The 27740-nt window shown below is 41.0% G+C and overlaps 1 protein-coding gene across 4 annotated transcripts in view; it reads right to left on the bottom strand.

Moving 5' to 3' along the window:
- The window catches only part of LOC113416601 (connector enhancer of kinase suppressor of ras 2-like), a 357297-nt gene that overhangs the window by 93612 nt on the left and 235945 nt on the right, over window positions 1-27740 (bottom strand). For 3 of the 4 annotated variants that reach the window (XM_087972082.1, XM_087972080.1, XM_087972081.1), the window contains exons 10-13: window positions 19081-19214; window positions 15693-15904; window positions 3638-3724; window positions 974-1227 (exon numbers count right to left, since the gene is read on the bottom strand). In XM_087972082.1, coding sequence (XP_087828208.1) covers window positions 974-1227; window positions 3638-3724; window positions 15693-15904; window positions 19081-19214 — 687 coding nt within the window. The remainder of the gene's footprint in view (window positions 1-973; window positions 1228-3637; window positions 3725-15692; window positions 15905-19080; window positions 19215-27740) is intronic. The other variant, XM_087972083.1, reaches the window with a different exon arrangement.

Below are 27740 nucleotides of genomic sequence, written 5' to 3'. Positions count from 1 at the left end.
TTCGTTCTCAATTAATCCAAACAAACTTCTCATTTTAAAAGTAAATTATCTGAGACCATAATGTAATCTTCCTCTCGAGAAATAGCATACAGCCGCTTAAACTAAAGCAAACCTTGATCTCGTGAAAAAAATCAGTGAAAACACCTACCTGAAATTGATATAAAACACACACAAACAATGGTGGTTGAACTGGCATTCAGTTCAGCAAATTTCAGGTTGGCATGAAGTCGTAGGATACGCATTTAGTATTAAAAGAGGAGAGGTGCACAACATTTGGAAAGCAATTCGTAAAGGAACACAATTTGTTTTAAGGATCCAACTGTATGTCAAGGACCCAACTGTATGTCAGACAGTTAGGACAACTGTAACAAATAGGAGTAGTGGTATTAGTAATCCTAATGATAATAACAAATGCTTTCTACCTTCCTAATCTCAGTTTTGTCACAGAGGTTATCAGTGCCCAAGTAGTCTTGAAACAAAACAAAACAAAACCAAGTGTCAGCATTCCAGCAAACCTCCATTCCAGCCAATAACTCCGAGACAGACATCTTCTCAAAGGTTCCTTTTATTTGGATAGTAACTGGCACAACTGTGGAATCCTGAATCTGAAAGTTCCGGGCTTCCTTATGATAAGTAAAAAGTACAAAATCCATCCCCTGCACCCATCATCACATCACATGGCCCAGTCACCATACGTCCCAAGTTAAGACTTCCTTTCACTTATGCGCAAAACAACATGACCTTGAATCAGAAAAAGAATGTTATTATGTCTAACTAGAATTACTCCAATGAATTCCCCTCTCCCACTTTCCCAAACTCAATTGTGGCAGTGTGGAAGCATCGGATCTCAATATGGCTTCCAAAGCTAACAACAAGTAGAATAGGATCAAATAGCAGTCCCTGAAACTCAAGGTCAACATTAAGAAGACAGAATGTTTTTCTTAGTTTTAAGGAAAAGCATCAAAGAGCTTACGTGATAGAGGGGGACGGTGTTGCTTTCAGCTAAGGAGAAATTTAGGACATCCTGTTGTCCAGGTTCAAGCCGTACATTAGTAGATGAGGTCATCACGGAGGAGCTAACAGGATAGTTAGGACTTCCACTGTTCTTGCCCTTCTTCCTGGACCGCCGGCCTGTATCACGCTTGTTATCTTTTTGGGTCAATGGTTCTTCTTGGATGACTAAGATCTTGTCATCACTCAGGTATCGTAGGAGTGAGTTCTCAGAATCTTTTATCAGAGCGAGGAAGGAGAAAAGGGGAAAGTGAGAAGTAAAGAGGAGATCCACATCTTTGTCCTTATGCTGATTCAGAGAAAAATGTGCTAACTGGCCTCCTTCCCCCTGGACTTGTAAGTTCTCTTTTCTAGTGCAGTGTCTACGAAGAGATCAGAAGCTCAAACTGGATAGAAGCAAGCAGGCTTCATGAGTCATGGTGCTAGATGGATTGTCTCCAGGACACCATAGTTCAAACTAGCCATGGTTTTTTGGCATAGGAACCCAATTTAAGTTGGCTTGGGAATCAACACATGCTTTGGAGCACACATTGAAAGCTATATTTCAAAAACAGGCAGAGCCAATGCCAATTTCCTGGGCAGATTTTAGGTGTGGTAAGAAGTGGAGAGGGGGCTTAAATATGATGAAGAAACCTTAGTAAAATCGGTGTCAGATGGTGGATAAATCACTAGAGTTTGCTCAAGGGAGCATCACATCTAGACCTGTATGTTTTGAGCAACCCAATCCATTTAAAAAACTCTAACTTTTTAGCACATATGTCAACTCATAAAACATTCCTATGCCTTTTTAGTAGTCTCCATAAAAAGAAAGGGGGGGGGGGGAGAAAATCTGGAAGAGCACTGCAGCAGTTTGAAAGCAAAAGTACATTCCAACTCTTATCTTTAAAAGATTGCAACTAAAATACCAGAGCTTTGCCTGTGAATATATTTAATTGGAGAATGTGAATGATGACACCCAGTCTGTGAACATGCTCAATTGGAGAATCTGGTTTATGAGACAGCCAGGGGGGGAAACAGGGTCACAGGTGATTGTAAATTATGTATGCCAGAGTTGGCTTCATACAGGGCGGTGCCAGTATGTCGCCTCTAATGAATTGAAGTTTTTTGAAGTTTGGCTCGAGAATCATGATTTAATTAGAGTGATTGCTGGAATCCTGAGAGCATAATGATTACAAAATATGATTTTTCTAAATAGAACTTTTCTTGGAGAAATGACAGCAGGATAGATAGATTGATTGCTTATTACTGAAAGTCTTGATTGCTTATTACTGAACGTCTCCAAAACTTCATAATTTCATCCATGAACCACTACTGAACTTCACCCCAACTAAAGGCTATCATGAATTTAAGATGATGGACACAACTTCTAAAGAAGTTCAAGAAAATTAGATTAGAAGTGGTATATACAGAAGCAATAACATGCAGGAGAGAATAGAATATTGGACATTTTTCATTAGTTACCTTGTCTCATTTCTTTGTCAGTGTTTAAGAGCTAGGGATGTCAGAGAAATATGTCAGGACTCTTATTTTAAGCAAATTCATCAAACACCCATTTTTCAGTCTCCCCTGGAAGAAGATTTATTTCACAATCCACATATTCATCAGATTCTGTGCATGTCTAAAAACATCTGTGGAATCTACCTTTCCATATATTTTAGGAAATTGCTTACAAAAATGTGCATATTGTGGAAGGAGAAATGCAAAAAGTACACATGTATGAAAAGAAATGTGAAGAAAAAGAAATGTGATTTTCATTTGCAGAAATTTGCCGGCAGGTCAATAAAACCAATTACATACAACTCAGAAATATACAGCCATCCCTTTATTCCTCTAGCTGAAAAATAGCCTGAGGGCTCCTGGGTGCTCTCTGTGCTTGGTTGTTTTCTTGCAAATGTTTCATTATGCAAAGTAGGTAGCATCATGTTACCTAGTTTGGGTAATGAAATATCTACAGGAAAACGTGGGCATGGCTGCTCTAGTGAAGAGAAGGACCAGGGGAGACACGAGAGCAGTCTTCCAATATTTGAAGGGCTGCCACAGAGAAGAGGAAGGGGTCAAGCTATTTTCCAAAGCATCTGAAGGCCAGACAAGGAATAATGGATGGTAACTGAACAAGGAGAAATTCAAGGAGTAATTTTCTGACAGTGAGAGGAATCAACCAGTGGAACAGCTTGCCTTCAGAAATTGTGAGAGCTTCATCACTGGAGGCTTTCAAGAAGAGACTGGACAGCCTTCTGTCAGATATGGTGTAGGGTCTCCTGCTTAGGTGAGGGTTGGACTAGATAACCTACAAAGTGCCTTCTAACTCTGTTAATCTGTTAATCTGTTAAAACAACCAAGCTCAAGGACCTCTCATTTCAACCCTGAGCTACAAATATTCTCCTTTATTGTGGAAATAGCCTTTCAAGTTACCATGTTGAGTTGGATCAAAACTAGAGTATTGAGATGGTCCTGGCATCTAAAAGATGGTTTGTAATGATACAACACCATGCTGATAAATGCACAAGAAAAATGACATGATGAACTTGGATTGTTTGCTTCACCAGAAATGATGGGCTACTTTGAAGAAAATAAGAGTCCTTTTCATGTCTTTTATTTGACTGTATTGGGCGAGAAACACACTCACCACGACTACCCCTCTTGTACATGTTTGGCTCTTTTGAATCTCCTATCCAGCTGTATTCTGTTGACATAGAAACTGGCCTCAGATCACCTGTGAAAAGTACAAAGAGGAACCAATTAACACATTGAGACCCATTAAAAGGAGGATTATGCGCATTAAAAAGATGGGAGACAAGTTAAATTAAGAGGAGCAACAGCTGCCGGGTGCAATTAATAAATCTTTGCAGTTTTCAAAATGTGCTGTAATGGACAAAGTGTACAACAAAAAACAGATGTTCTTCCATTGGGACATCTACTCAGGACATAAGGCAGCCTTCGTAGTTGGTACCTGTAATCTTAGTTGGATCTTGCGGACAAGGTGAGATAGCAGGTAAACCTGAGCATCGACTAGACCTATTGGTGAGGCTTGAAAAAGTGCCATTGCTCCTAATTCTGGATAGTCTTGACATTTGAACTCAACTCCAAAGTTTTGACCATCTGTCCTGTAGAAACATTGTCATTGTAGAGCAGAAAGCCCAATGGTTAAAAATGGAGGAATTACTCAGCTGCTTGGGAAGAAGACATCTTAGACATCTACTAGACATCATTGTCCAAAGTTACCAAGATCTAATCATCAGAATTGATCAGTGCTGGCTCTGCTCAGAGAAAGAATTGGAGTTTCCACAACCTCAGCTTCTATCTTTTAGCTTCTAAAGTTTTCATACCCTGAGAACATTTTTATTGACAACCCATTCTCTTTTTAGTATCTTAGGTTTGCACTTAGATCCCTTTTATGCATTGGATGGATCTATTTTACTTTATCCTTCGTTTCTTAATTTTCTTTTGATACTTTATAATTGTAGATTTGCACAAAGTGTTGCTCGCTGACCATAATGAACTTGAAGTTTGTTGGCAGCCCAACTAGTTTGCTATATATCTCTAAAAGTCATGGCATCCTGGCTAGATCTGACATCTATTTTCTGCCTCACCCTTTAAACCTCTGTTGCTAATCAACATTGTTGGCTTATCTTGAACTAGCTTTGAACTAGAAACATTGCTCTATTTTCAGTCTTGTTTGAAGCTGTTAACCTTGGACCCATTATTACCTTGCAAAAAATCTGAAAGTCAAGAAAATATACTAACAGTTTAAACTTTCCTTTAAAAAAATATCCCCTTATTCCTTGAATTGAATTGAACAGTGTTTCTCAACTTTAAGCTATATGGGTTTTAATCCTCAGGTTGCTGGCTGGAGAATTCTGGGAGTTGAAGTCCACACGGCTTAAAATTCTAAGGTTGAGAAATACTGGAATACTGTAGAAGCTTAAGAACCAGAAAACTGTCAGGAGAGATGGTTATGTAGTGAAAGGAAGAAGACGTATGCACATCCCCTGACGACAACTAATATAAAGGATTATATTGTAGCCTCACATCCATCACATTAGACATTTCACTGACCTGCTTGTCTCCTTTGAAAGCAATTTTGCAAAGCATTGAAATTTTGCTGCCTTCAAGAAGAATGAGAAAATGGCACATGAGATGGTTGGCACGGCACTCTTTCAAAAGTTTGTTATGGTGTCCTTAAAGAAAGACAGGGTGTGAATGGATCTCCCACTGCTGCTTAAAATCTAATTGTCCCATCCTTCAAATGCTCAGGTGGATATCAGAATAGATTGGATGAGCTTGAAAGTTACCTGTAGAGATGAATCATGGCTATGGATGAATCCCGAGGATGTAAATAGTGTCTTGGGAGGAAAACCAGGGAGATGACATAAAAACCTTAATGAGGATGTTGAATGTATACAAATGGTTCACATTTGTGTTGCCACTATATCAGATGTGTGCTTCAGCACTTTTTCCTTCTTTGGAAGGCTAGTCTAGAGAAAAGAAGGACTATGGTGACCCAATAGCAGTGTTCCAATATTTGAGGGGTTGCCACAAAGAAGGGTGGGTTCAACATATTTTCCAAAGCACCTGAAGGCAAGACAAGAAGCAATGGATGGTAACTTACCTGGGAGAAGAGCAACGTAGAACTAGGGAGGAATTTCCTGAGAGTTAGAACAACCAACCAGTGAAACGGCTTACTTTCAGAAGTTGTAGATGCTCCATCAATTGGAGGCTTTTAAGAAGAAACTGGACAGCCATGTGTCTAAAATGTTATAAGGTCTCCTGCTTGAGCAGGGGTTGGGCTAGAAGACCTCCAAAGTCCCTTCCAACTCTATTGTTCTGTTCTGTTTTGTTCTGTTCAATGAAGCCAACATCTAGTTGAATGAAGACACATAGTGTATCTCTGTAATGGAGAAATGGCTGTCAGCAATGTTGCACTGACAGCCAACTTTTTGGCTCGCCCCCAGTTTTTTGATGGTTCGCTGAAAGAAATGGAACATTGGACTTGATCTTTGGTAGGTCAAAGGTCAGGGAGTTGGATCTGTAGAGATATGGATATATCTCTCCAGAGATATGGATCTGTAAAACCAGCTGGGTGGGATCCTTTTCCTTGGTGCCTAAGTGTACATCTCAACACAACCCTTTTCTGAGGGCTATGTAGACAGTTTGGTTTCTTTCTTTACTGAATTTAGTTTATATCCATTCTGTTTTATCTGGTCACTGACTGAAATAAACATTATCTCTCCATCTTAACACATCGAAAACAATACGTGGTTGTTTATGAGTCTGCAACACACAGTTTACACCTAAGCAAAGAGCAACGTGGAGCAAATTCTTTTCTCTAGGTTTCAAGCCTGTTTGTTTGGCACACTAGACTTATTTATGTATTCTTACAATTTATCTATGGCTCTAATTTTTATGGACTCTAGGCAGTTGAAGGGTATTAAAATAAGAGGGATAATAATTTAAATTATACTGGAAATAGTAAGTAACAAAGAGGGAAAGAGGGAATGTAAGTGCTGGATGGATAATGGGTAGATGGATGGATGGATGGACGGAAGGATGGATGGATGGATGGATGGCAGGTAGGTAAACAAAACAGATAAGTAGATGTCTGTGATTATACAATCAGTTCGTCCTTGGGGTGAGATCTGTAACCAAGATAGAACTTCATTTCTATTGGAAGTTATAACAGTACTGAAAAAAGTAAGTTTTGACCTGTATTCACACTTATGACTATTGTGTCCACATGATCACATGATCAAAATTCAGGCACTTAGCAACCAGCAAGTATGTACAATAGTTGCAATATCTAAAGGTCATGTGATCATCATTTCGCTGGAGAATTCTGGGAGTTGAAGTCCACAAGACTTAAAGTTGCCAAGGTTGGACATCCTTGATCTAGAATGGGGCCTCCAAACTCACTAACTTTAAGACTTGTGGACTTCAACTCACAGTCAGCCCAGGGAATTGTGGGAGTTGAAGTCCACAAGTCTTCAACTAGCTAAGGTTGGAGACCCCTGATCTAGAATAATAAAAAACAAAAACCAGTGGAATAGAATCAAGAGCTTTCTTTTTCCCTGTAATCGGGCTTAGGTGTCTTTATTAGGTGATGCTGGGTAGGGAGTTAGGAGGATAATGCCACCCTCTACAGATTTCAGGCTGCAGCCATGGAAATAGATAAATAGTGGCAGTTTATTGATTTGCGACGTATTCACAGATTCTTTTGCCTGTTAAATAAGACATTCTTAATTCAGATTGTCATTAGGCATTCTGGAAAGTTCAGGATGTTTTGATCTTTTCCCCCTGATTCTGATTGCCGTTTTCTGCTGTGTGATGAGAGCGATTATATTTATCTGCCTGCTTTATTAAAATGAACTTTGCAATAATCAGTGATATATTCACAAAGGGGAGGGGGAAGGGGTGGAATTTGGCAAAATAAAATCTGGATTCTGGAAGTTTCATATCGCTAAATGTGCAACAAGGTTTGCTCTCCGTTTTAGAAACAGAGGAAAGAACATGCAGATAATCCTTGACTTACAACAGTTCCTTTGAGTGACCGTTTGAAGTTACAACAGCACTGAAAAAAAGTGACTTATGACTGTTTTCACTCTTAACGATTGTTGCAGCATCCCCAAGGACACGTGAGCAAATTTCATTCGCTTGGCATCTCACTCAGAAGTTCTGTTCCCTACCCTACCCTCTTCTCTTCTCTTCTCTTCTCTTCTCTTCTCTTCTCTTCTCTTCTCTTCTCTTCTCTTCTATTCTATTCTATTCTATTCTATTCTATTCTCTCCACTACATTCTATTCTATTCTATTCTATTCTATTCTATTCTATTCTCTCCTCTACATTCTATTCTATTCTATTCTATTCTATTCTATTCTATTCTATTCTATTCTATTCTCTCCTCTACATTCTATTCTATTCTACTCTACTCTACTCTACTCTACTCTACTCTATTCTTTTCTATTCCATTCCATTCCATTCTGCTTCTCTTCTCTTCTCTTCTTTTGCTTCTATTCTATTCTATTCTATTCTATTCTATTCTATTCTATTCTATTCTATTCTATTCTATTCTATTCTATTCTATTCTATTCTCTCCTCTACATTCTATTCTATTCTCTCCTCTACTACTATTCTATTCTATTCTATTCTATTCTATTCTACTCTACTCTACTCTACTCTACTCTACTCTACTCTACTCTACTCTATTCCATTCTATTCCATTCCATTCCATTCTGCTTCTCTTCTCTTCTCTTCTCTTCTCTTCTTTTGCTTCTATTCTATTCTATTCTATTCTATTCTATTCTATTCTATTCTATTCTATTCTATTCTATTCTATTCTATTCTATTACATTCTGCTTCTATTCTATTCTGCTTCTACTCTGCTTCTATTCTATTCTATTCTGTTTCTATTCTATTCTGCTTCTATTTTGACTCTGCTTCTATTTTGACTCTATTCTATTCCATTCTGTTCTATTCTGTTCTATTCTATTCTATTCTATTCTATTCTATTCTATTCTATTCTATTCTATTCTATTCTATTCTATTCTATTCTATTCTATTAAACAGCTGTGATTGTGGGTGGGTTTCCAACTGCCCAAAATTATGTGATTAAGGACTGTGGAGGAGAATGGCTGTTGAAACTGTTCAAAATTGGGCTGTAAGTAGCTCTGAGAAGGTCTGTTGTAACTTCAAACAGTCGTTAAGCGACTGGTTGTAAGTTGAGGACCATCTGTCCATGATCAGGATTCTCTTTATCCCCATTTTTCCCCTGCAGATATTTCAGGATGTTTTTTTTTTTGAAAGCGGGTAAATGTTGTGTGCTGAAAATAATTGGCAAATGCAGTGCAAGAAATCCTAGACTGCATTTCTGATTCCATTCATAAGATAGAACCAAGAAATGGGTGGATCCTTTAGAACAGGGGTGTCCAACCTTGAAAACTTTAAGACTTGTGGACTACAACTCCCAGAATCCCCTAGACAGCTGTGCTGGCTGAAGAATTCTGGGTGTTGAAGTTCGTAAGTCTTAAAGTTGCCAAGGATGGACAGCGTTGTTTCAAAACATGCCTTTTTGGAAGTCTTGGGAGAAAAAAAATTCACTTATCCATCCTTTTTTTCTGAGAAAGCTCTAAAACTCTGGTGGTAGATGTTCTCAACAACCAGATCAAGTTTAGAAGTTTTAACTGGGGTTGGTTTTGAATCCCCACCCCATTTAAACAGGCAAAAAAGTGACACACACTGAATTAACAGTTTAATAGAGTTGGAAGGGGCCTTGTAGGTCATCTAGCCAACCCCTTGCCCAAGCAGGAGACCCTATACCATTGCTGACAGAGGGCAGTCCAGTCTCTTGTTGAAAGCTTATATATATATATATATATATATATATATATATATATATATATATATATATATATATATATATATATATATATATATATATATATATATATATGTTCAGATTCATCATTAGAGTCTTAGGGTGTAGTGTTCTCTGAGCTTGGGATGTTTGATTGACAGATGGTTCATTACATGGCTAGGGAGCATTTTCACTGCTATTCTTTTGGAGGCATGAGTTGTGGAAGGTATAATTTCCATCTTATCAAACTTGTATATAATTGCATGGGCCACACTGTTGGGCATGGTTTTTTTGTGATTGGCACATCGTTCTCTGATTGTTGTCATGTGGAGACAATGCCATCTCTTGCTTATTTGGGTATTAATTAATAGTTTGTAGGTAGAAGGAGGTGTTACTGAGATCTGTCCTCTTTTCTCTTTGATCGTGGAAGAAATTACATAGCCAGGTAATGAGATGAGAATCCTTATAACCCTATTTACAGCTGCCATGGACCCTTCACTGCTGCGGTACTTGAGGTGACACAAAACCTAGAGGGTGTTAGATTAGGAAATTAACCAACGGGCTCTTTTTTAAAAATCACAAGTTATGCATTTCACCATAATTGAGGACATTTAATTGGTGAGCTTTCAGCCGTTTTCAAGTACAGTCAGCAGGGCGAGAAAGGTGTTGATAAAGTCATTTTGTTTGCAGTTGGAGTGTGAACCAATCCACATTTATATTATCAAGCTAACACCCAAACAAAAACATTTTGCAACATGGTTTGTCAATATGTTGAGCAAAACTCGCAAACAAAACATGGGTACAGCTGAAGAACTGGGTGCCAAATTACAAGTGCATTTTAGAAAGAATTCTCCAGAATTATTCTCAAGAATTGTCAAATAATATCCAATACAAAGTGCAGTTTTGTTGTCCTGCTTTGACTTCTGTCACTCTCTGCTCCAAGCAGAATTAGTGTCAGGGCTGACTCGCTATACACACCTGCTCGCAACCAGACAACAGAAACAGGGAGGGAGGGAGAGAGGAAAGGAAAGTATTGGAATTCAAGGGAGGCTTGGAAGGGAATTGATGAATGCAAGTGAGCTGAGGTAGCCTGGGATAGTCCCAATACCCCGAGTTCAAATGCTGGGGAAACTCCGAGGGATTGTTCCCAAGACAAAATGAATGCAATTGATTGGTGGACAAATGAACCGTGGGGAGGTCCAGGGGAAAAAGGGGATTTTTACCTATGCTAGTTTTCATGCAAAAACTTCAGAACTGGCTTTGCTACTTCTGTGCCTAAGTGGAATTATACTCTTGGAAAATAATGTCCTAGGACTTTTTTTTGGCTGCATTTATCAATAGGACAGTTGCCTTTTAGCTGCATTGTAAAGCTACTGCACATTTCCTTTGCATCCAACTATGTATTTTCGAAAGCACCTTGGACATGACCTACTTACAAGCTTTCTTTAACATCTGCCAAAGGAGAAGGTGCAGATGTTTTCCCCAAAGACAGGGAGATATACTTCCACATCCTTATTATGATTTTTTTAAATCTCTATATTACATTGGGATCCTGTTCTTCCTGCAAAAGCTCAGGGCAAGCTCTCTGACCTCGGCTGATCTTCAAAAGCTAAATAATCATTTGTTAATAGTTGGATTTGGGATGGCCAGAAAAATTGTAGATTAGGAAATTTGGAGACATGATCAGACAAATGTTTTCTTCCTTGTGGAGACTTGGTCCTTTTCAAAGGACAACTGGACTTTCTTGGTTGTTTTCCTTGAAAACGTTTCACTTCTCATCAAAGAAGTTTCTTCAGTTCTCCAGTTCAGATCTGAAGAAGTTTCTTAGATGAGAAGTGAAAAAGTTTTCGGGGAAAAAAACCCAAGAAAGTCCAGTTACCTTTTGGAAAAACACTTTTGGGACAACCTGGATGACTGAGAATCTCCATAGACATCCACATAGAACTGTTGAGGATTGGGATCTACAGCTGAGCCACGGTGGCGCAGTGGTTAGAATGCAGTTACTGCATAATACTTCTGCTGACTTCTGGATGCCTGCAATTTGGCAGTTCAAATCTCACCAGGCTCAAGGTTGATTCATCCTTTCATCCTTCTGAGGTCGGTAAAATGAGGACCCAGATTGTTGGGGGCAATAGGCTGACTCTGTAAACTGCTGAGAGAAGGCTGTAAAGCACTGTACATAAGTCTAAGTGCTATTGCTATTGCTATATGCTGACAATATCCAATTGTACAGAGCTGCCTCTGGAGATAGAGGAAAGGCCATCAGTGTCTTAATCCAGTATCTGGAGGCTGTGAGTGTCTGGATAAGCAAAAGAGTTCGAAAGTGAACCCAATTAATTTGGAACTGCTGCTTGTTTACCACACAACTCCAATGCTTCTGTTGTGGTCTCTTGACAGCTTAGCACTGTCTCTGCAACAGCACATCTGTCTCTTGGGGACCTTCCCGGTCTCATGGCAACAGATAAAAGCAGAGTTAGAGGCTGTGGCCAGGAAGGCTTTGTTGATGTATCGGTTGCAGTCCTACCCAGACCTGCAAGGACCTTGTAATTATAACTCATGCTCTGATCATCGTCCATTTGTACTAATGCAAGGCGCTCTCTCTCTCTCTCTCTCTCTCTCTCTGCGGAGCTGTCTTTGAAGGCTGCCCTGAAGCTTCAGTTGACTCAGAATGAATACTGGCTGTACACATCTGCAACATGGACATGAATATTAACACCTCTGGCCCTGGACTGGTTCCTTATTTGCATCTGAGTAGAATTCCAAGTGTTGCTTTTAACCTTCCAAGACCTAAAGGACCTGGCAGTACTTACAGGACTGTCTTTTTCACCAGGTCTCAACCGGCCCATGACATACATGACAGGAGAGCCTTCAACTGGTTCTCCCCCCACCCATTTCTGCAAAGTGTGTGATTTTACAGAAGACATTGTTGAAAAAGCACTGCGCAATCTAAAACCATCTCTATCTATTGGACCGGATGGAATATGTGCCTACTTCTTTAAAAAGCTATCCACTGCCATAGCCAAGCATAAGCATAATCTTTGAAAAATCTTTCAGGACTAGCTCCTTGCCTAACCTATGGTCACAAGCCACAGTCATCCCCATCTTCAAAAAGAAAGACCCCAGCCTAGTTGAAAATTACAGACCAATCTCCTTAAGCTGCGTCACCTGTAAAGTCATGGAATCAATTATTAACCAATCCATCATCCTCCACTTAGAAACAAACAACCTACTCTCCAATAAACAATTTGGTTTCAGGAAAAAACTATCATGTAATCTGCAACTCTTACATTGCAAAAACATATGGACTACACAACTCGATCAGGGCAAAGCAATAGACGCAATCTACATAGACGTCTGTAAAGCCTTTGATTCAGTGGTACATGACAAACTACTCCTAAAACTAAAATCTTACATTATCTCTGGACACCTGCATAACTGGATAGAAGCATTCCTGTCAAACAGACAACAAATGGTCAAAATTGGGAGTGTCCTATCAAATTCTGTACCTGTCAACAATGGTGTCTCCCAAGGAAGTGTTCTAGGACCAACTCTCTTCATACTCTACATAAATGACCTCTGCGATCATATCAAGAGCAACTGCGTTCTCTTCTCTGATGATGTAAAGCTATTCAACACCACCGACAATACTGCTACCCTTCAAAAAGACCTTGACTATGTATCAGAATGGTCAAACAAATGGCAACTTCAAATCTCAACAAATAAATGCTCTGTCCTACATATTGGCAAAAATAATAATAATCAGAAAATAAAATACAAGACCTTGTTGATCCAAACTCTTTCAAGGATCTTAGAGTTCTCATCTCCAATGATCTAAGTGCTAGAGCCCATTGTAACTATATAGCCAAAAAGGCATTAAGAGTTGTTAACCTAATCTTACGTAGCTTTTTCTCTGGTAATATTACACTAATAACAAGAACATACAAAACATTTGCAAGACCAATACTCATCAGTCTGGAACCCACATTACGTATCTGATATTAATACAGTTGAGAAAGTCCAGAAATATTTCACAAGAAGAGTTCTTCACTCCTCTACTCGTTGCAGAATACCTTATACCAGGGGTCCCAACGCCGGTCCGCGGACCGGCACCGGTCGCGGAACAACCCTTACCGGTCGCTGGTTGCTGGGCGCCGCCATCTTTTTAAAAAGCGCTTCCGGGTAGAAAGCTCACCGGAAGCGCTGTTTCGTCATAAAAGATGGCGGCGCTATGCTGTGAGCTTTTTCGGTAGAAAGCCATTTCTACCCAAAAGCTCACCAGAGCTGGCGCCGCCATCTTTTATGACGAACAGCGCTCGTGACGCCACCGAAGCGCCGCCATTTCATAAAAGATGGCGGCGCCCAGTTGACGCTGGTACCGGGCAGCGGCGCCAGCTGATGTCGGAACCGGGCCGCGGCGTCGAAAAGGTTGGGGATCCCTGCCTTATACCACCAGACTCGAAATTCTAGACCTAGAAAATCTAGAACTATGCCGCCTTCGGTCTGATCTAAGTATAGTATATAAAATCATAGATTGCAATGTCCTACCTGTCAATGAATACTTCAGCTTCAACCATAACAACACAAGAGCAAACAATAGATACAAACTCAAGGTTAATCGCACCAAACTTGATTGTAGGAAATACGACTTCAGCAACAGAGTGGTCAATGTCTGGAATACTCTACCTGACTCTGTGGTTTATTCCCCAAACCCCAAAAACTTTAACCTTAGACTGTCTACTATTGACCTCACCCCTTTCCTAAGAGGCCTGTAGAGGGTGTGCCTACCGTCCCTGTCCTATTGTTTCTTTTATTTTTTTTATTTTTCTTATATGTATCCATGTATTCATAACTATGTTTTTACTTATACCTATTATCTTGCAAACAATTGACAAAAATAAATAAATAAATAAAATAAAAAACAAGCCATTTTGGCACTTTGAAAGAATCTCCACCCAGATCTTCTGGTCTTGGTGTTCTCTAAGCCCTAGAAAAACTGAAGCTTTGTCATAGAGCCTTTGAATTATGGATGCTGCCAGTTATAGCCCAGTGTATGCTCAGATTTGTTATTTGATTATCTTGTTTGATTTGTTTTTATTGTGGACATTTTATTCTTTGTACCGATGGAAACGGTAAACCTCGGAGAGTCTCTCTGCAGCAGGGATGGATCCAGTAAATAAATAGGAGGATAGCTGGGCTCAAAGAGACACATTCTCACAAACAAACAAATCCTCATTTCCTTAGTGTGTTATGATACAGGATCTTCATGCTTCAACTCTTCCACTCCACCCCTGCCCTTGTAGAAATCCAGAGAAATGGGGAAAATACCCATGATAGCACATCATGTTTTCGGATTAATATCTCTAACATTTGGTGATGGAACATTGAAAATATTTCCTTTGTGTTTTGCAAGAACCTCTACCTTAGCAACTGGTGCTTAGCACAAAAGACATACTACCCAAAACTAAGAAAATAAGGAATCTAAGTATGGGCATTTGTTTTGAAGAGAAGAATTTGGATACTACAATCCACTTTTGGTCTTCCTCAAACTTCCTTCATTTTAGGACGATAGTTAAGAGCTTGGGAGGAATCCCAGTAATCTCCTAGAAATCCACTTCTAAGTTTTGCAATCTTCACCAATGCATTGCAAAACATCCATGGACCCAAACGGACAACCTTACTACTTCTCAATATTTGGAGTGAAGAGAAGATATGTCAACTTTTGATTTTAAGGTCTTGGATAAAGGAAAAAACCTTTACCGGGTCTTTGTTGGCTATCTTCTCCCCAGAAATGACTGGAAAAGGACAATAGCTTGATATTTAGAAGATTGTAGCATCTTCAAGGAACTCAAAGAAGGGCCCCTGTGATGGGATTCAAATTTTTTTACTACTGGTTCTGTGGGCATGGCTTGGTTGGTGTAGCGTGGCTTGGTGGATGTGGTGGGGGAAGGATACTGTAAAATCTCCATTCCCACCCCACTCGGGGGAAGGTTATTGCAAAATCCCATTCCCTCCCCACCCCACTAACCTGTTTTCCAGCTCCGTTCTCCTGTGCAGGGCAACCAAAGAAGACTCAGTCGATCAGCTGGAACTTGGGAGGTAGAGAATAGATGGGGGTGGGGCCAGTCAGAGGTACCACCTCTGTCCGGTCTGAAACTAAGAGTGTCCACCTACTGTGCTGCAGACATACTGGGAAATCTCCAAGAATTCCCAAGTAACCCTATTGATAGTTATACTGGCTGGAAGAGTTGCAGACCCAGCCTATCGAAACACTTCCAGATTGGAAAAAAGATGACACACAAAGAAAGATTCAGAAAGGGCAGATCCAGCAAGCATACCATGCATAGGTGTCTTTTCTCTTCTCCGCACCCCTGTCACTCTACCTCTTTCATATTCAGAACTCATGGGATGATCCTCGCCTTCAATTAACGTGTAATACTTCCCACTTTCTTGTTCCAAAAAGTAGCTTGGAGATTCAGAACCTTTCATGGCAGACTTCCCAATCCCGTATTTGCTGATTTCATCACATGACACAAGGCCGATGTCATCCCTGGGAAGAAACGAGAGAAACAGTAAGACTGGTACCAAAGGTAGCAGGGCATAACTTTTCAGCCTTCTCATAATAAAGTTGATGCACCTGTCATAGGTTCAGGGAAGATACATCAGAGTCGCCGTAATTGTTTGAACTAGAATTCCTGACTGGCTGTCCCAAAAGTGCTTTTGCCAAGAATCTTCTTCAGTTCTGAAGAAGCTTCTTGGACGAGAAGCAAAATGCTTTCAAGGAAAAAAACCAAGAAAGTCAAGCTGCCTTTTTGAAAATGCACCTTTAAGACAATCATGACTTGGAGGATTGAGAATCTCCATAGACATCTTGACTGGCTGGGTCAGAAAGTAGATAACTAGTTCTGATTCATCTAGGAACAAAAGTAAGTTCAACCAACTTAACCCAAAAGTTATCACAGACAAAACAATTCTGGAATAGCACATTGCTATTAAAAAGGAATGTTTATGCAATGGAGAACCTGCATTTTTGACTTCTGGGCCACAAATTCCTTCTGCATATGGACCAGATTGTGCTGTATTGGCTGAAAGAAGACTAGCACAAGAAGAGAAAGTTAATCTGCTAGAAAATCATACTACAAAAATATGACTTTGGTCCAATATATCCACAAGGAATGATCATATCCTCAGAAGGTGATTTATCTAGAGTACTGTTTGAAGTCTAGGATTGAAAAGAATTACTGTATTTCCCCTAGAATGAGACCTAACTGAAAAATAAGCCCTAATGCATCTTTTGGAGCAAAAAATAATATAAGAACAGGTCTTATTTTCAGGGGAACATGGTATAATAGACATTGGGCACTGGCTTTCATCACTAAAAGCCAGGGATGATGGGTCTTGCAACGTATGGTTGATTAGGTTTGTAATCCAATGCATTGAACTGCCTTCACCCATACAGGTAATCCTCAACTTACAACCATTTGTATAGCAACTGTTCAAAGTTACGACACTAAAAAAAGTGACTTACAACCACTCCTTGCACTTATAACTGATGCAGCATCCCATAGTCACATGATCAAAATTTGGGTGCTTTACAGTTGACATGTATTTACAGTGGTTGCAGCATCCTGGGGCCACATGATCACCTTTTGCAATCTTTCTAGCCATAATCTTCTCCCAAGCAAAGTTAATGGGGGAAGTTAGCTTAACAACCATGTGATAAACTTAACGACTCTGGCAAAAAGGGCCATACAATTGGACATGACTGGCTCATCAACTGCCTTATGTCAGGGTTCCTGCGATTGCCCTAATTAATTATCTTTGTAAGATAAGCGTGGAATATACTTCTGGTTTTAATTGCTGTACTGCTCCTTCAGGTTCCCCCCTCACCTGCTTATGGCAACTCAAAAACAGACATAGGAATGCTTTATGAGTTGACACTTTGCTTAGCAATAAACATTCTGGTTCCAGTTGTGATTGTCAAATCAAGGACCACCTGTGTGGATTATTAGACTACAAAACCTTACTTTCTTGAAAACTCACATGGGTTTGCTAATGGTCCTTCATTCGGTGCAAAGTGCAATTCACAAATCAATGAATGCATGAGGATGTCACTTCTCATTTAAAAGGCTTCTTCAGATCTGGAGAACTGAAGGAGCTTCTTAGATGAGAAGCACTAACATTTTCAGGGAAAGAAACCAAGGAAGTCAGAACCACATACTGATTCTTCAATATAAGGCCTGCTGAAGAATTGACTTGTCTGTAATTCCTTTTCCCCAGCAGCTTCAGCTCAACCAGAGGTTGTCATGAGTGGACAATGTTAAGAGTGTTTATTCCTACTACTGTTAATTACATTTAACCTGTTGGTAAAATTGTCCTCCCACTTTATTACTGAAAACAATTCCAGAGCAGGCTTAATGACAAATAACTTATATACTCTGTTAAAACTAGAGCAACATTCATAATAAGTTAAAAAAAGAACTCTCAATAAAAATGCTAAAATAACTCCAAAGTAGCCTCTAAACATTCCAGACAGAAAAGGCACGGCAGCATCAGGTTAAAGTGAAAGTTACTGCTGCTATAATTTTAAAACTCTCCCTGAATCAATAGATTTCAAAGTGGGATTCAATCATTAAAACAATATTGAAAATGGAACAAAGGGGCAGGGGGAAAGGCCTTTAAAATACATGCAGGCCAAAAATTCACACACACTGTCTTCTGCTTAGAGTAACACTTCAGGGGAACTCAGATTACTAATGAAGTTAGCTGTAAGTAAAGGAAGGGGAAAAAAACCTAGGTCCAGAAAAATGCAACAGTTTGAGCTTAAAAAGCAGACCTGGATTAAATGGTCTGTCTAGAGTAGTGTTTCTCAATCTTTGTCCCTTGAAAATAGATGGACTTCAATTTCTAAAATGTTGGCTGAGGAGTATTGGAGAATAGTTGGAGTTGAAGTCTGCACATCTTCAAGTAACTAAGATTGTTGGGGGCAATGTGCTGACTCTGTAAACAGCTCAGAGAGGGCTGTGAAGCACTGTGAAGCGGTACTGCTGTGGCCCATTGGCCGCTGCCCCCTCCAGCAGCTGAATCAGAAGAGGAGGAGGTATGGGAGTCAGGGCCAACATCAAGGCAACCTGAGAGCTCCGAGGGGGAAGAGGGAATGGAGCTGGCAGAGAGACAGATAAGGCAAAGCCAGAGCCATCTGTCAGCCCTCAGATGGGGAGTCAACAGGTTTGGAGGTGGCTGATGAGGAAGAGGAGGAACAGCTAAGTCCAGTGCCTGATGCACGGATGCACAGAAGGCAGAGGAGAGGAGAGCAGTGGAAATCTATGAGCCGATCCTTGGGATGGAAGAGCCACTGCTGCTAGCAAAGCCCCACAGAAGGCAGAGGAGAAGAGAGCAGTGGAAATCTATGAGCCGATCCTTGGGATGGAAGAGCCGCTGCTGCTAGCAAAGCCCCACCCAAGCTCTAGGGATAAAAGGGAGGGAGCAGAGATGAATAGATGTGCCAGACAACTATTCATCTTCCAGACGGATGGCCTTGTTAGTCTGTGGTGAGAGAGAAACTTTTCGCCAGGGCTGCCAGCACTCCTAATTAAAGGAATCTTTTGAGTTCACTTCAGAAGGTTTGTTGTGTTTGGGGAGCTGGGCCAGAACAGGTATACAAGTCTAAGTGCTATTGCTATCATTCTAAACAGGCAAGGGGCATCAGTCCTAGGCAAGGCGTACCTGGGGCCATAGAGTCCTGACACGGGGGAGAAGATGAACACATCTTGCAGTGTCGAGTTGTCCATTTTGGAGTTCATACCCATTGTGCTGGTTGGTGTGGTGAAACTGCTTGTTGGGCTGGTTGGAATCACAGGCTGGAAAGGGGATAGGAGCAGAAAGAGAGAAAAAGAGAAATCTACTTAAACTACCTGCAGGTAGCCTTCTCCTGTAGTGATATTCTACCAGTTTGGCCCGTAGCAAAAAAAAATTGAATCCCACCACTGAGCCTGTCCCACATTATTTCATTGCAACAAAATTAATGCATTGTCCCAAAGTGTACAGTTGACCTGTTGAAAACTTTCACCTTCTGGATTGATAATCACAAAAAGGTCTCTCCAACAGATATTCCACTTGACTATTTATTAACTGGAAGCCCTTACTTGTTTAGAAGAGAATGCTGTAATACTAGCAAATTATTATTTTTTTCCCTCCGGAGAATAATTATTTATGCAACATGGACACCCATACACATCTATGCGCAGAGACTTAATCATGGAAAGCAGGAGTTGGCTTGTGTCTCTAACATACTGTGACTCAAGAAGATGAGCCATTAGTTGAAGTCATCTCCAGTTTATAGACGTTCATACAATCATCAGATATTGGAACTCAGTGCCTAAAGGGGATTGGTCACATTAAAGCTTAGGCAGAGATGCATAAACACTGTGCATTAATTTTGAAATGGACTTTTTAACGAAATCAAACAGCTCTTCCTCTAAGATATTTAGAAGCAGGGACATTTTGGGAACAGCATGTGGATTGAACATATTGCGATCGCCATTCATAAGAAGTATTATGAAAAGCTTTTTGCCAATTACCTAAGACTGTTAAAACATTTCTAACTTTTCTAAGTTTTCAGTTTCATAATTCCTTCAGATCCATCATCGTAGCTGGTCTTTTTTTCTTTGAAATGGAATTAACAGCAGAGGTGAGCAAGAGAAACACTATCTCTTCTGCCATGTCAAGGTCAACTGTAGTATGGATGCTGGAAAATTTACACAGGGCCTCTACATCCGTAGTAAGGAATTCGTCTGAACAAACAGAAGCCAGAATATGAGATTTGTATGCCTTGGTAAGAACACACTTGGAACACTGCATCCAGCTTTGGTTGGCACGATGTAAAAAAGATGTTGAGATTCTAGAAAGAGTGCAGAGAAGAGCAACAAAGATGGTTAGGGGACTGGAGGCTAAAACATATGAAGAATGGTTGCTGGAATTGGGTATGTCTAGGTTAATGAAAAGAAGGACTAGGGTTAACATGATAGCAGTGTTCAGATATCTGAGGGGCTGCCACAAAGAAGAGGGGGTCAAGCTCTTCTCCAAGGCACCTGAAGGCAGGACAAGAAGCAATGGGTGGAAACTAATCAAGGAGAGAAGCAACCCAGAACTAAGAAGAAATTTCCTGATGGTTAAAATAATTAATCATTGGAACAACGTGGCTCCAGAAGTTGTGAATGCTCCAACAGTGTAAGTTTTTAAGGTGTACTATTTCCTGTCTGAGCAGGGGAGTTGGGCTAAAAGACCTCCAAGGTCCCTTCCAACTCTGTTATTCTGTTATTTTCCTGGATATTTTGTGACTCCTGTTCTCCGATATTTTTGCCCTTCTAGTTCTTTTTCACGAAACAGAGTTAAAAGGGGCCAAAGTAACTTCCTTTAATTTTAGGGATGTGTGTTTTAATACTGAGCATTTCAAGAAACTAATGAATATGCCTTTATATATCTATAGCCAACAGGGTTGAATTTGGAAATGTATTCCTGCCACACCATATATTCAAGCATAAGTTTTGCATTTGGAAATATGTTGCTTTTCTGCTTGCCCCAAAATCAAAGTTAGACACTAATTGTCCATGAAATAGTCAATTCCCCTTTCCATAAATATTCATAACACCGTGAAATAATTCTTTAGGAGTATTTCTCTGTGAAGCCTGCTCAGCAATAGCAATAAGGTGATGAGAGTGGGGGAAAAAAAACCTCTGAACTTATTTTGGGAAAAAAAAAACGCTACTAAAATTCTATGAAAAGAGATTTAGTCAAGAACCTATTTTGGTCCTGTGACATGAAATCAGCTCACTTACTTCTGGCTGGTCCTATCAGAAGTGAAGGCTGCAACTTTAAGATAAAGGTTTTTTTTTTCCTAATTAAAATCTGATGACATCAGCCAACAAAAACAACTTTGCTGTCAGAAGGTAATGATTCTTTGCTCTTATGGGAGCATTAAGACTACCCAAAGGCAAAGATATATCCAAACATGAGTCCAGATTGCTGGAAGCGCCAACAAAAACATGGTACCTTCTTTCGTATTTGTGGTGTTTGTGTCCCGAAGCAAGGAAATATTGGGCTAAAATTTAAAATTGGCTACGGGAAATTATAGGTCTTCAAACTGAACTCAAACCCAAAATGTTTTTATTAGGAATAATTACAGGAGAATTTAATAAAAGAACCAAGTATAGTGACAGTGGCAAGAATTGCCTATGCACAGAATTAGAAATTAGACAGTACCTCTTCTGAAGGTATGGTAATAAAGAAAGTATTGGACTGTGCAGAGATGGTTAAACTTATATTGGAACTGCAAGAGAGGGAGGAATCAGAATATTATATGGTCTGGGATAAGTGGTATAGTTGGTTAGACAAAAGAAATAAGAATTAAAAGTATGTATGTATGTATGTATGTATGTATGCATGCATGTATGTATAAGTGAAAATGTCAATGTCCTAGAGTTGTTAAGAATGTACAAGAGACGTGTAATTGTGGAAAAGCATAATAAACATTATTTTTTTAAAAAAGAAAGACTAGCCAAAGAACCAGTTGCAAATGCTGGGAGAGATTTAGTGTGTTCTGACCCAAACCTTGTTCCAAGGAAACAAACACGAAACAGAGGTAACAGCAAAACTTTTTAATGATTCTTTTTGAATTCCGTTCCTTCATGATTAAAAGGCTCTTTCAAACTAATTGTCTCTGATAAGAACGAGCCTAGCCAAGGTTGTGCGAGGCTTCCAAGAATACTAAAGTTACTAAGAAATATTTCAAACACAAGGAGTCTCCAAACACCAACCAAGATATTCCGAACGTCCACAAGGCTTGAGTGCAAAAACTTCTTTGCTTCCTGCAAAGAACTCAGGTTTCTCAGCTGGCTTTTATCTCTTAAGCGAGGTCTTTCTTTTGAGCAGCGCTATGCACATGCGCACTGGGCACAGGCTCCTCAGAGACCTCTTCATCACTGCTGCCAGCCCCCACAATATCCAAAGGCAGCATTCCACTCCCTGATGGTCCTGGCCCCATCCCTGCATCACACGCAGGCCCTTCATTTGAGTCCTCACTCTCCGAGACCTCAGCTGTCCACACCTGCTGCCAGAGAACCACAACAAGTGTCAGGTTCTTCATTGGAAGAAAAGGGTGGTGGTGGATTTGATACATTTAATTCTTTTCCTCTCCATGTATCCTAAATATCCTATTACTTACATTGGCTTTGTATAACCATTGACATGATTTATAACCATTTCCTGGTGCCCCAGATGCCTGGAAAAATCTCACCTCTTCGAGGAATGTAAAGGGGCCATGTGGATTGCAGCACCTGAAGATAACTCCTGGGAACCTGTCCTTATCTTCTTTTTCACAGATGGTGGGATAATAACATGTTCACACCTGTGGATTGGTGGAATCCACACAGGACAGCGGGGAGGGGTTTTAATTCCCTTTATCTTAGTTGCATGCCCTGAGGGACCCTAGACCCTGCTTTGAATTTTGACCTGCTTTACCCCTCTTCAATAAAAAGATTCCTTTTGAAATACAAAGTTTTCAAGAGTTCATACTTATATTTTGAAGGGTGGCGGGGAGAGGCTGGTCCTTACACCCAGAGGGAATAAACTTTCATCAAGACTTTATTTTACAGAGTAGGGCTGTGGCTCATAATTAAAACATCACTAGCTACAAATGAAAATGGCCATTGAGAAGATAGAGTGGAGATATTGAAAAGGTCAACGCTAGAAGCAAAGGATGGGAATGACAAGGAAAAAGATTTATTTAAAACAGGCCGCAGAAGGGCTAAATCTGTCAGAGATGCTGGAAGGGTGTCATTGCATCATAGATTTTGCAATAGCAGGTGAGTCAAACTAGAGAAACATTTCTCAATCTTGGCAACTTTAAAAGCCTGTGGACTTCGACACCCAGAATTCTGCAGTAAGCCATGCTGGCTGGGGAATTCTGGGAATCGAAGTCCACAGGTTTTAAAGTTTGCCAAGATGAAAAACAATGGACTAAAGGGTTTTAACAGATTAACAGAGTTGGAAGAGGCCTTGTAGGTCATCTAGTCCAGGGGTTGCCAATCTTTTGGACCTCAGGGACCACCAAACTCATAATTTTAAATCTCAAGACCAGAGACCCTGGGAAAGTGAGACTTGTCGCGCCGGCGCAGCCTCTTGGAACAGGAAGCCTTGCGGGGTCCCAAAGACTCATTTCTGGTGGAGTTTGGGGGAGAGAAAGAAAGACTTTTGCTGCTTTCCTTGTGTGGAGCCAAAAGCAGAAGAGGTGGAAAGAAGCAGCCCGGTGGCCAGGCGACGCACGTGGGGCAAGTTTTGCCCCTCCACCCTTTCCCCCCTCCCCTCACTACCTCATGTTGTTCACAATGCAAGTGATGCAAGCCTTGTGTTCCTGCAGGCCATGTGGGCGGCGCAGCCTTGTGTTCCCGCACAGCCTGGATTAATTGCTTTGGGGATGACATTTCTCTGCGGACCACCAAAATTTTCTCGTGGACCACCAGTGGTCCCCGGCCCACTGGTTGGCAACCACTGATCTAGTCCAACCCCCCACCCAAGCAGGAGACCCTACACTATTTCTGACATGTGGCAGTCCAGAATTGTGGGAGTTGAAGTACACAAGTCTTAAAGTTGCCAAGTTTGGGGACCCCTGCTATATAAGGGCAAGGGTGTTTGCCAGTTTTTTTAAAAATATATATTTGGAAGAATCTCTCCACTGTGAGAATTTCTCCAAACTTATCTTTTCCTTTGAAAGAACATTAGAAGCAAATTCTCTTTCATGAAATGAAAGAACCGATGGATTTTCTTTGCCTGGTACTAACATGGATGATGGATGACTCTGAAGCCACCTCACAGGACAAGAGAAATGCATTTGGGTTTGTGAATCCTCTCAGGAAAGGAAAGCAGCAAAGCTCCCTCCAAGGCAGTGCTTAGGGGATCTCGTCTGATCACCACAAGATCCTTGAGTCCAGGGGTGGGCTGCTGGGGGTTCAGAGGGGTTCGGGAGAGCCCCTAGCTAAGATTCTGAGCAGTTTGGAGAACCCCCAAATCCCACTCCTGGCCGGCCACACCCAGCCCACCTTCTTCCTCCTCATGCGGCCCGTTATTGGATGCAGGTAAGTGCAGGGAGCATGCGGAGGCTCAGGGAGGGCAACAAACAGGCCTCCCAGCAGTTCGGGAAGACTGGAAATGGGCCCATTTGGGCACCTCTGGAGCCTGGGGAGGCCCGTTTTTGCCCATCCGGAGGCTTGAGAAAAGCCTCCGGAGCCCGGGGATGGCAAAAATGACCCCCCTCACTGTGGTGCAAGAGGCAGACTAGGCCACGCCCACCCAGCAACTGGGCAGAGAACCCATTGCTAAAATTTTTGAAGCCCACCCCTGCTTGAGTAGATGTTCCCAGCTGTCCTTTAAAACTGGAAGGGGGTGAAGATCAAAGGATGGGAAAATCCTCTCTCGCCTGAAACTCACCATAGGCCCTCTCTTCTTGGGTTGCTATAATGTGGGATACAAATGGGGAACTGCGTCGAGTCCTCCTTCCCCAAACACACACATATAAGACAAAGAGTTTTACCTCCTTCTCTTTACAAGTATATAAAAACAGTGTTTATTCACTGGCGACTGCTCAAGCAATCCTTAAACCAATTCCACTGCATGCCCAGTCAGGTGCGTTCTCGAAATGCAAGAACTGATGATGAGTGACAAGCCACTTCATGCAAGGAGAAAATATTTCTCACTCTGAGAAATCTAAATATATTCTCCCCCACTCAACCAACGATCACTGTTCTGTTGTCATCACCATCAGTCATTCAGCAGAGAGAGAGAGAGAAAGTGCCGTGGTGTAGACTCACTACAAAAATCACTTGCAGTGGATCGGTTGGCAACAGAAGGTTGAACATTCTTCCCAGAATTCTTGATCGCAGAACAGGAGGTCACTTCTCAGTTTGGTTTTAAGCAGAGATGTACCTAAATGGCAACCTCAAACCCGCCCAAGACCGGCCCCATCATTTTCATTATCTGGATTGTGTTGGGAAACTGCCAGCTAGGCTGGAAGGAGGAGTTAAGTGGGGATCCAGTTTGGAATCATTGCATAGCTATAAGGGGTATAAATGACCTCCCCAAGATGCAGGAAACTTTATCTTGTGCCATCTGCTTGAGATGGCAAGCAGTCTAGGGAGATTCTTGTAACTTAGGTAGAAGACCATAACATTGCTTACTTTTAGCTACTTAAAAGTGGTTGTGGCTACTTTGGCCTGATGGACTGGCTATTACATGTAGGGTCTCTGTAGGGTCTCCTGCTTGGGCAGGGGGTTTGACTATATGACCTACAAGGTCCCTTCCAACTCTGATTATCTGTTATCTGTTACATGGCTTTCCTAAATACTCCCAGGGCATTTGAAGTATGAAATATGGTTTAGGTTTCGAATGGACAGAGAATGACATCTCCCACTCTCTTATTGACTCACTTTCTGACTCTTCTGCTTGAGCAAGAGGTTGGACTAGTTGACCTACAAGGTCCCTGTCTATTATTTACCATTCAGAGCAGCTCCTTCATGGCCTTTTACAATTTTTCCCAGGACTAGTCCAACTAATAGTCAGAAGGATGCAGGAACCTGGGCAAAATCCCACTGTACTCCTAACTCACTATTTGGAGCAAGTTCTTTGAATCTAAGACATCCAGTTCTTGGAAGCTTGCTAGAAGGGTATACATCTATCATGGTGAACCTACGGTATGCGTGTCACAGGTGGCATTTATTTTATTTTTTTATTTTATTTATTTATTTGGTTTGTCAATTGCTTACAAGATAATAGGTATAAGTAAAAACATAGTTATGAATACATGGATACATATAAGAAAAATAAAAGAAAGAATAGGACAGGGACAGTAGGCACATTGGTGCGCTTATGCACGCCCCCTACAGACCTCTTAGGAAAGGGGTGAGGTCAATAGTAGAAAGTCTAAGGTTAAAGTTTTTGGGGTTTAGGGAAGAAACCACAGAGTCAGGTAGAGTATTCCAGACATTGACCACTCTGTTGCTGAAGTCGTATTTCCTGCAATCAAGTTTGGTGCGATTAACCTTGAGTTTGTATCTATTGTGTGCTCTTGTGTTGTTATGGTTGAAGTGAAGTATTCATTATTGACAGGTAGGACATTGCATTGTATGATTTTATATACCACACTTAGATTGGACCGAAGGCGGCGTAGTTCTAGGTTTTCTAGGTCTAAAATTTGGAGTCTGGTGGCATGGAGGTGCATGCATGCCCAGAGCAGGTAAGGGGGTGGCGGGGGGGAATCATGCGCGCATGCGCAGGAGACATGGGGTGGAGCCACGTGCATTGCCTTCTGGGTGCTGGCACGCGAGCATGTGTGAGCTTATGAGCGCACACAATTTTCAGCACAGGAGCCCAAAAAGGTTAGCCACCACTGGTATACATTATTTTCAGGGGAAAAGGCCTCACCTGACTTCTGAATGGTGTGCGAGAGTTTGTGTTTTCTGAGAGGAGAGGAAGCCAGGACAAAGTAGGCTACACCACAACAAATTTGATTTGTTTTAATTTAATATTTACAATTGACTGATGTAGTTTCTGTGCTGGCTCTCACCATTGTGTTAAATGCAACTGAATAATGTAATAATGAATGTCATCATTTAATTAATTGAAAATGCAATCCCTTTTTGTTTTTGTTTTTTGGGAAGCTAACCATTCTGTTCTTAGAGATGTCCAAGTATAGAACCTTCTCCTTGCACATAAAGAACGATGGTTAAGTGGCCAGCTTGAAGCTACAGGCTCTACCTAATAATTTGGAGGTGGGGGTGGTATAAACAGAATAACAGCATTAGAAGGGACCTTGGAGGTCTTCTAATCCAATCCTCTGCTGAAGCAAGAGATCCTATGCCAAACATGGTTATCCAATCTCTTCTTAAAAACCCCCAGGGATGGAGTATCCACAATTTAACAGAATAACAGAGTTGGGAGGGGTCTTTGAGGTCTTCTAGTCCACCCTCCTGGTCAAGCAGGAGACCCGATACCATACCAGACAAATGGCTGTCCAGTCTTAGACATAGAATAACAGAGTTGGAAGGGAGCTTGGAGGTCATCTAGTCCAACCCCCTGCTCTTCTTAAAAACCTCCAGTATCAGAGCATTCACAACTTCTGAAGGCAAGCCTTCTGCTAGTTAATTGTTCTCACTGTCAGGAAATTTCTGCTTAGTTCTAGGTTGCTTCTCTCCTTGATTAGTTACCATCCATTGCTTCTTGTCTTGTCCTGCCTTCTGGTGCTTTGGAGAATAGGTTGACTCCCTTTTCTTTGTGGCAACCCCTCAAATATTGGGACACTGCTATCATGTCACCCCTAGTCCTTCTTTTCACTAGAC

The sequence above is a fragment of the Notechis scutatus genome, chromosome 10 (genome assembly GCF_049901735.1).
Source record: "Notechis scutatus isolate UNSWTSFEM ecotype Mainland chromosome 10, rNotScu1.2, whole genome shotgun sequence".
NCBI classification, from domain to species: domain Eukaryota; kingdom Metazoa; phylum Chordata; class Lepidosauria; order Squamata; family Elapidae; genus Notechis; species Notechis scutatus.
The sequence above is the reverse complement of the archived record's forward strand: the minus strand, read 5'-3'. Positions and strand labels throughout refer to the sequence as shown.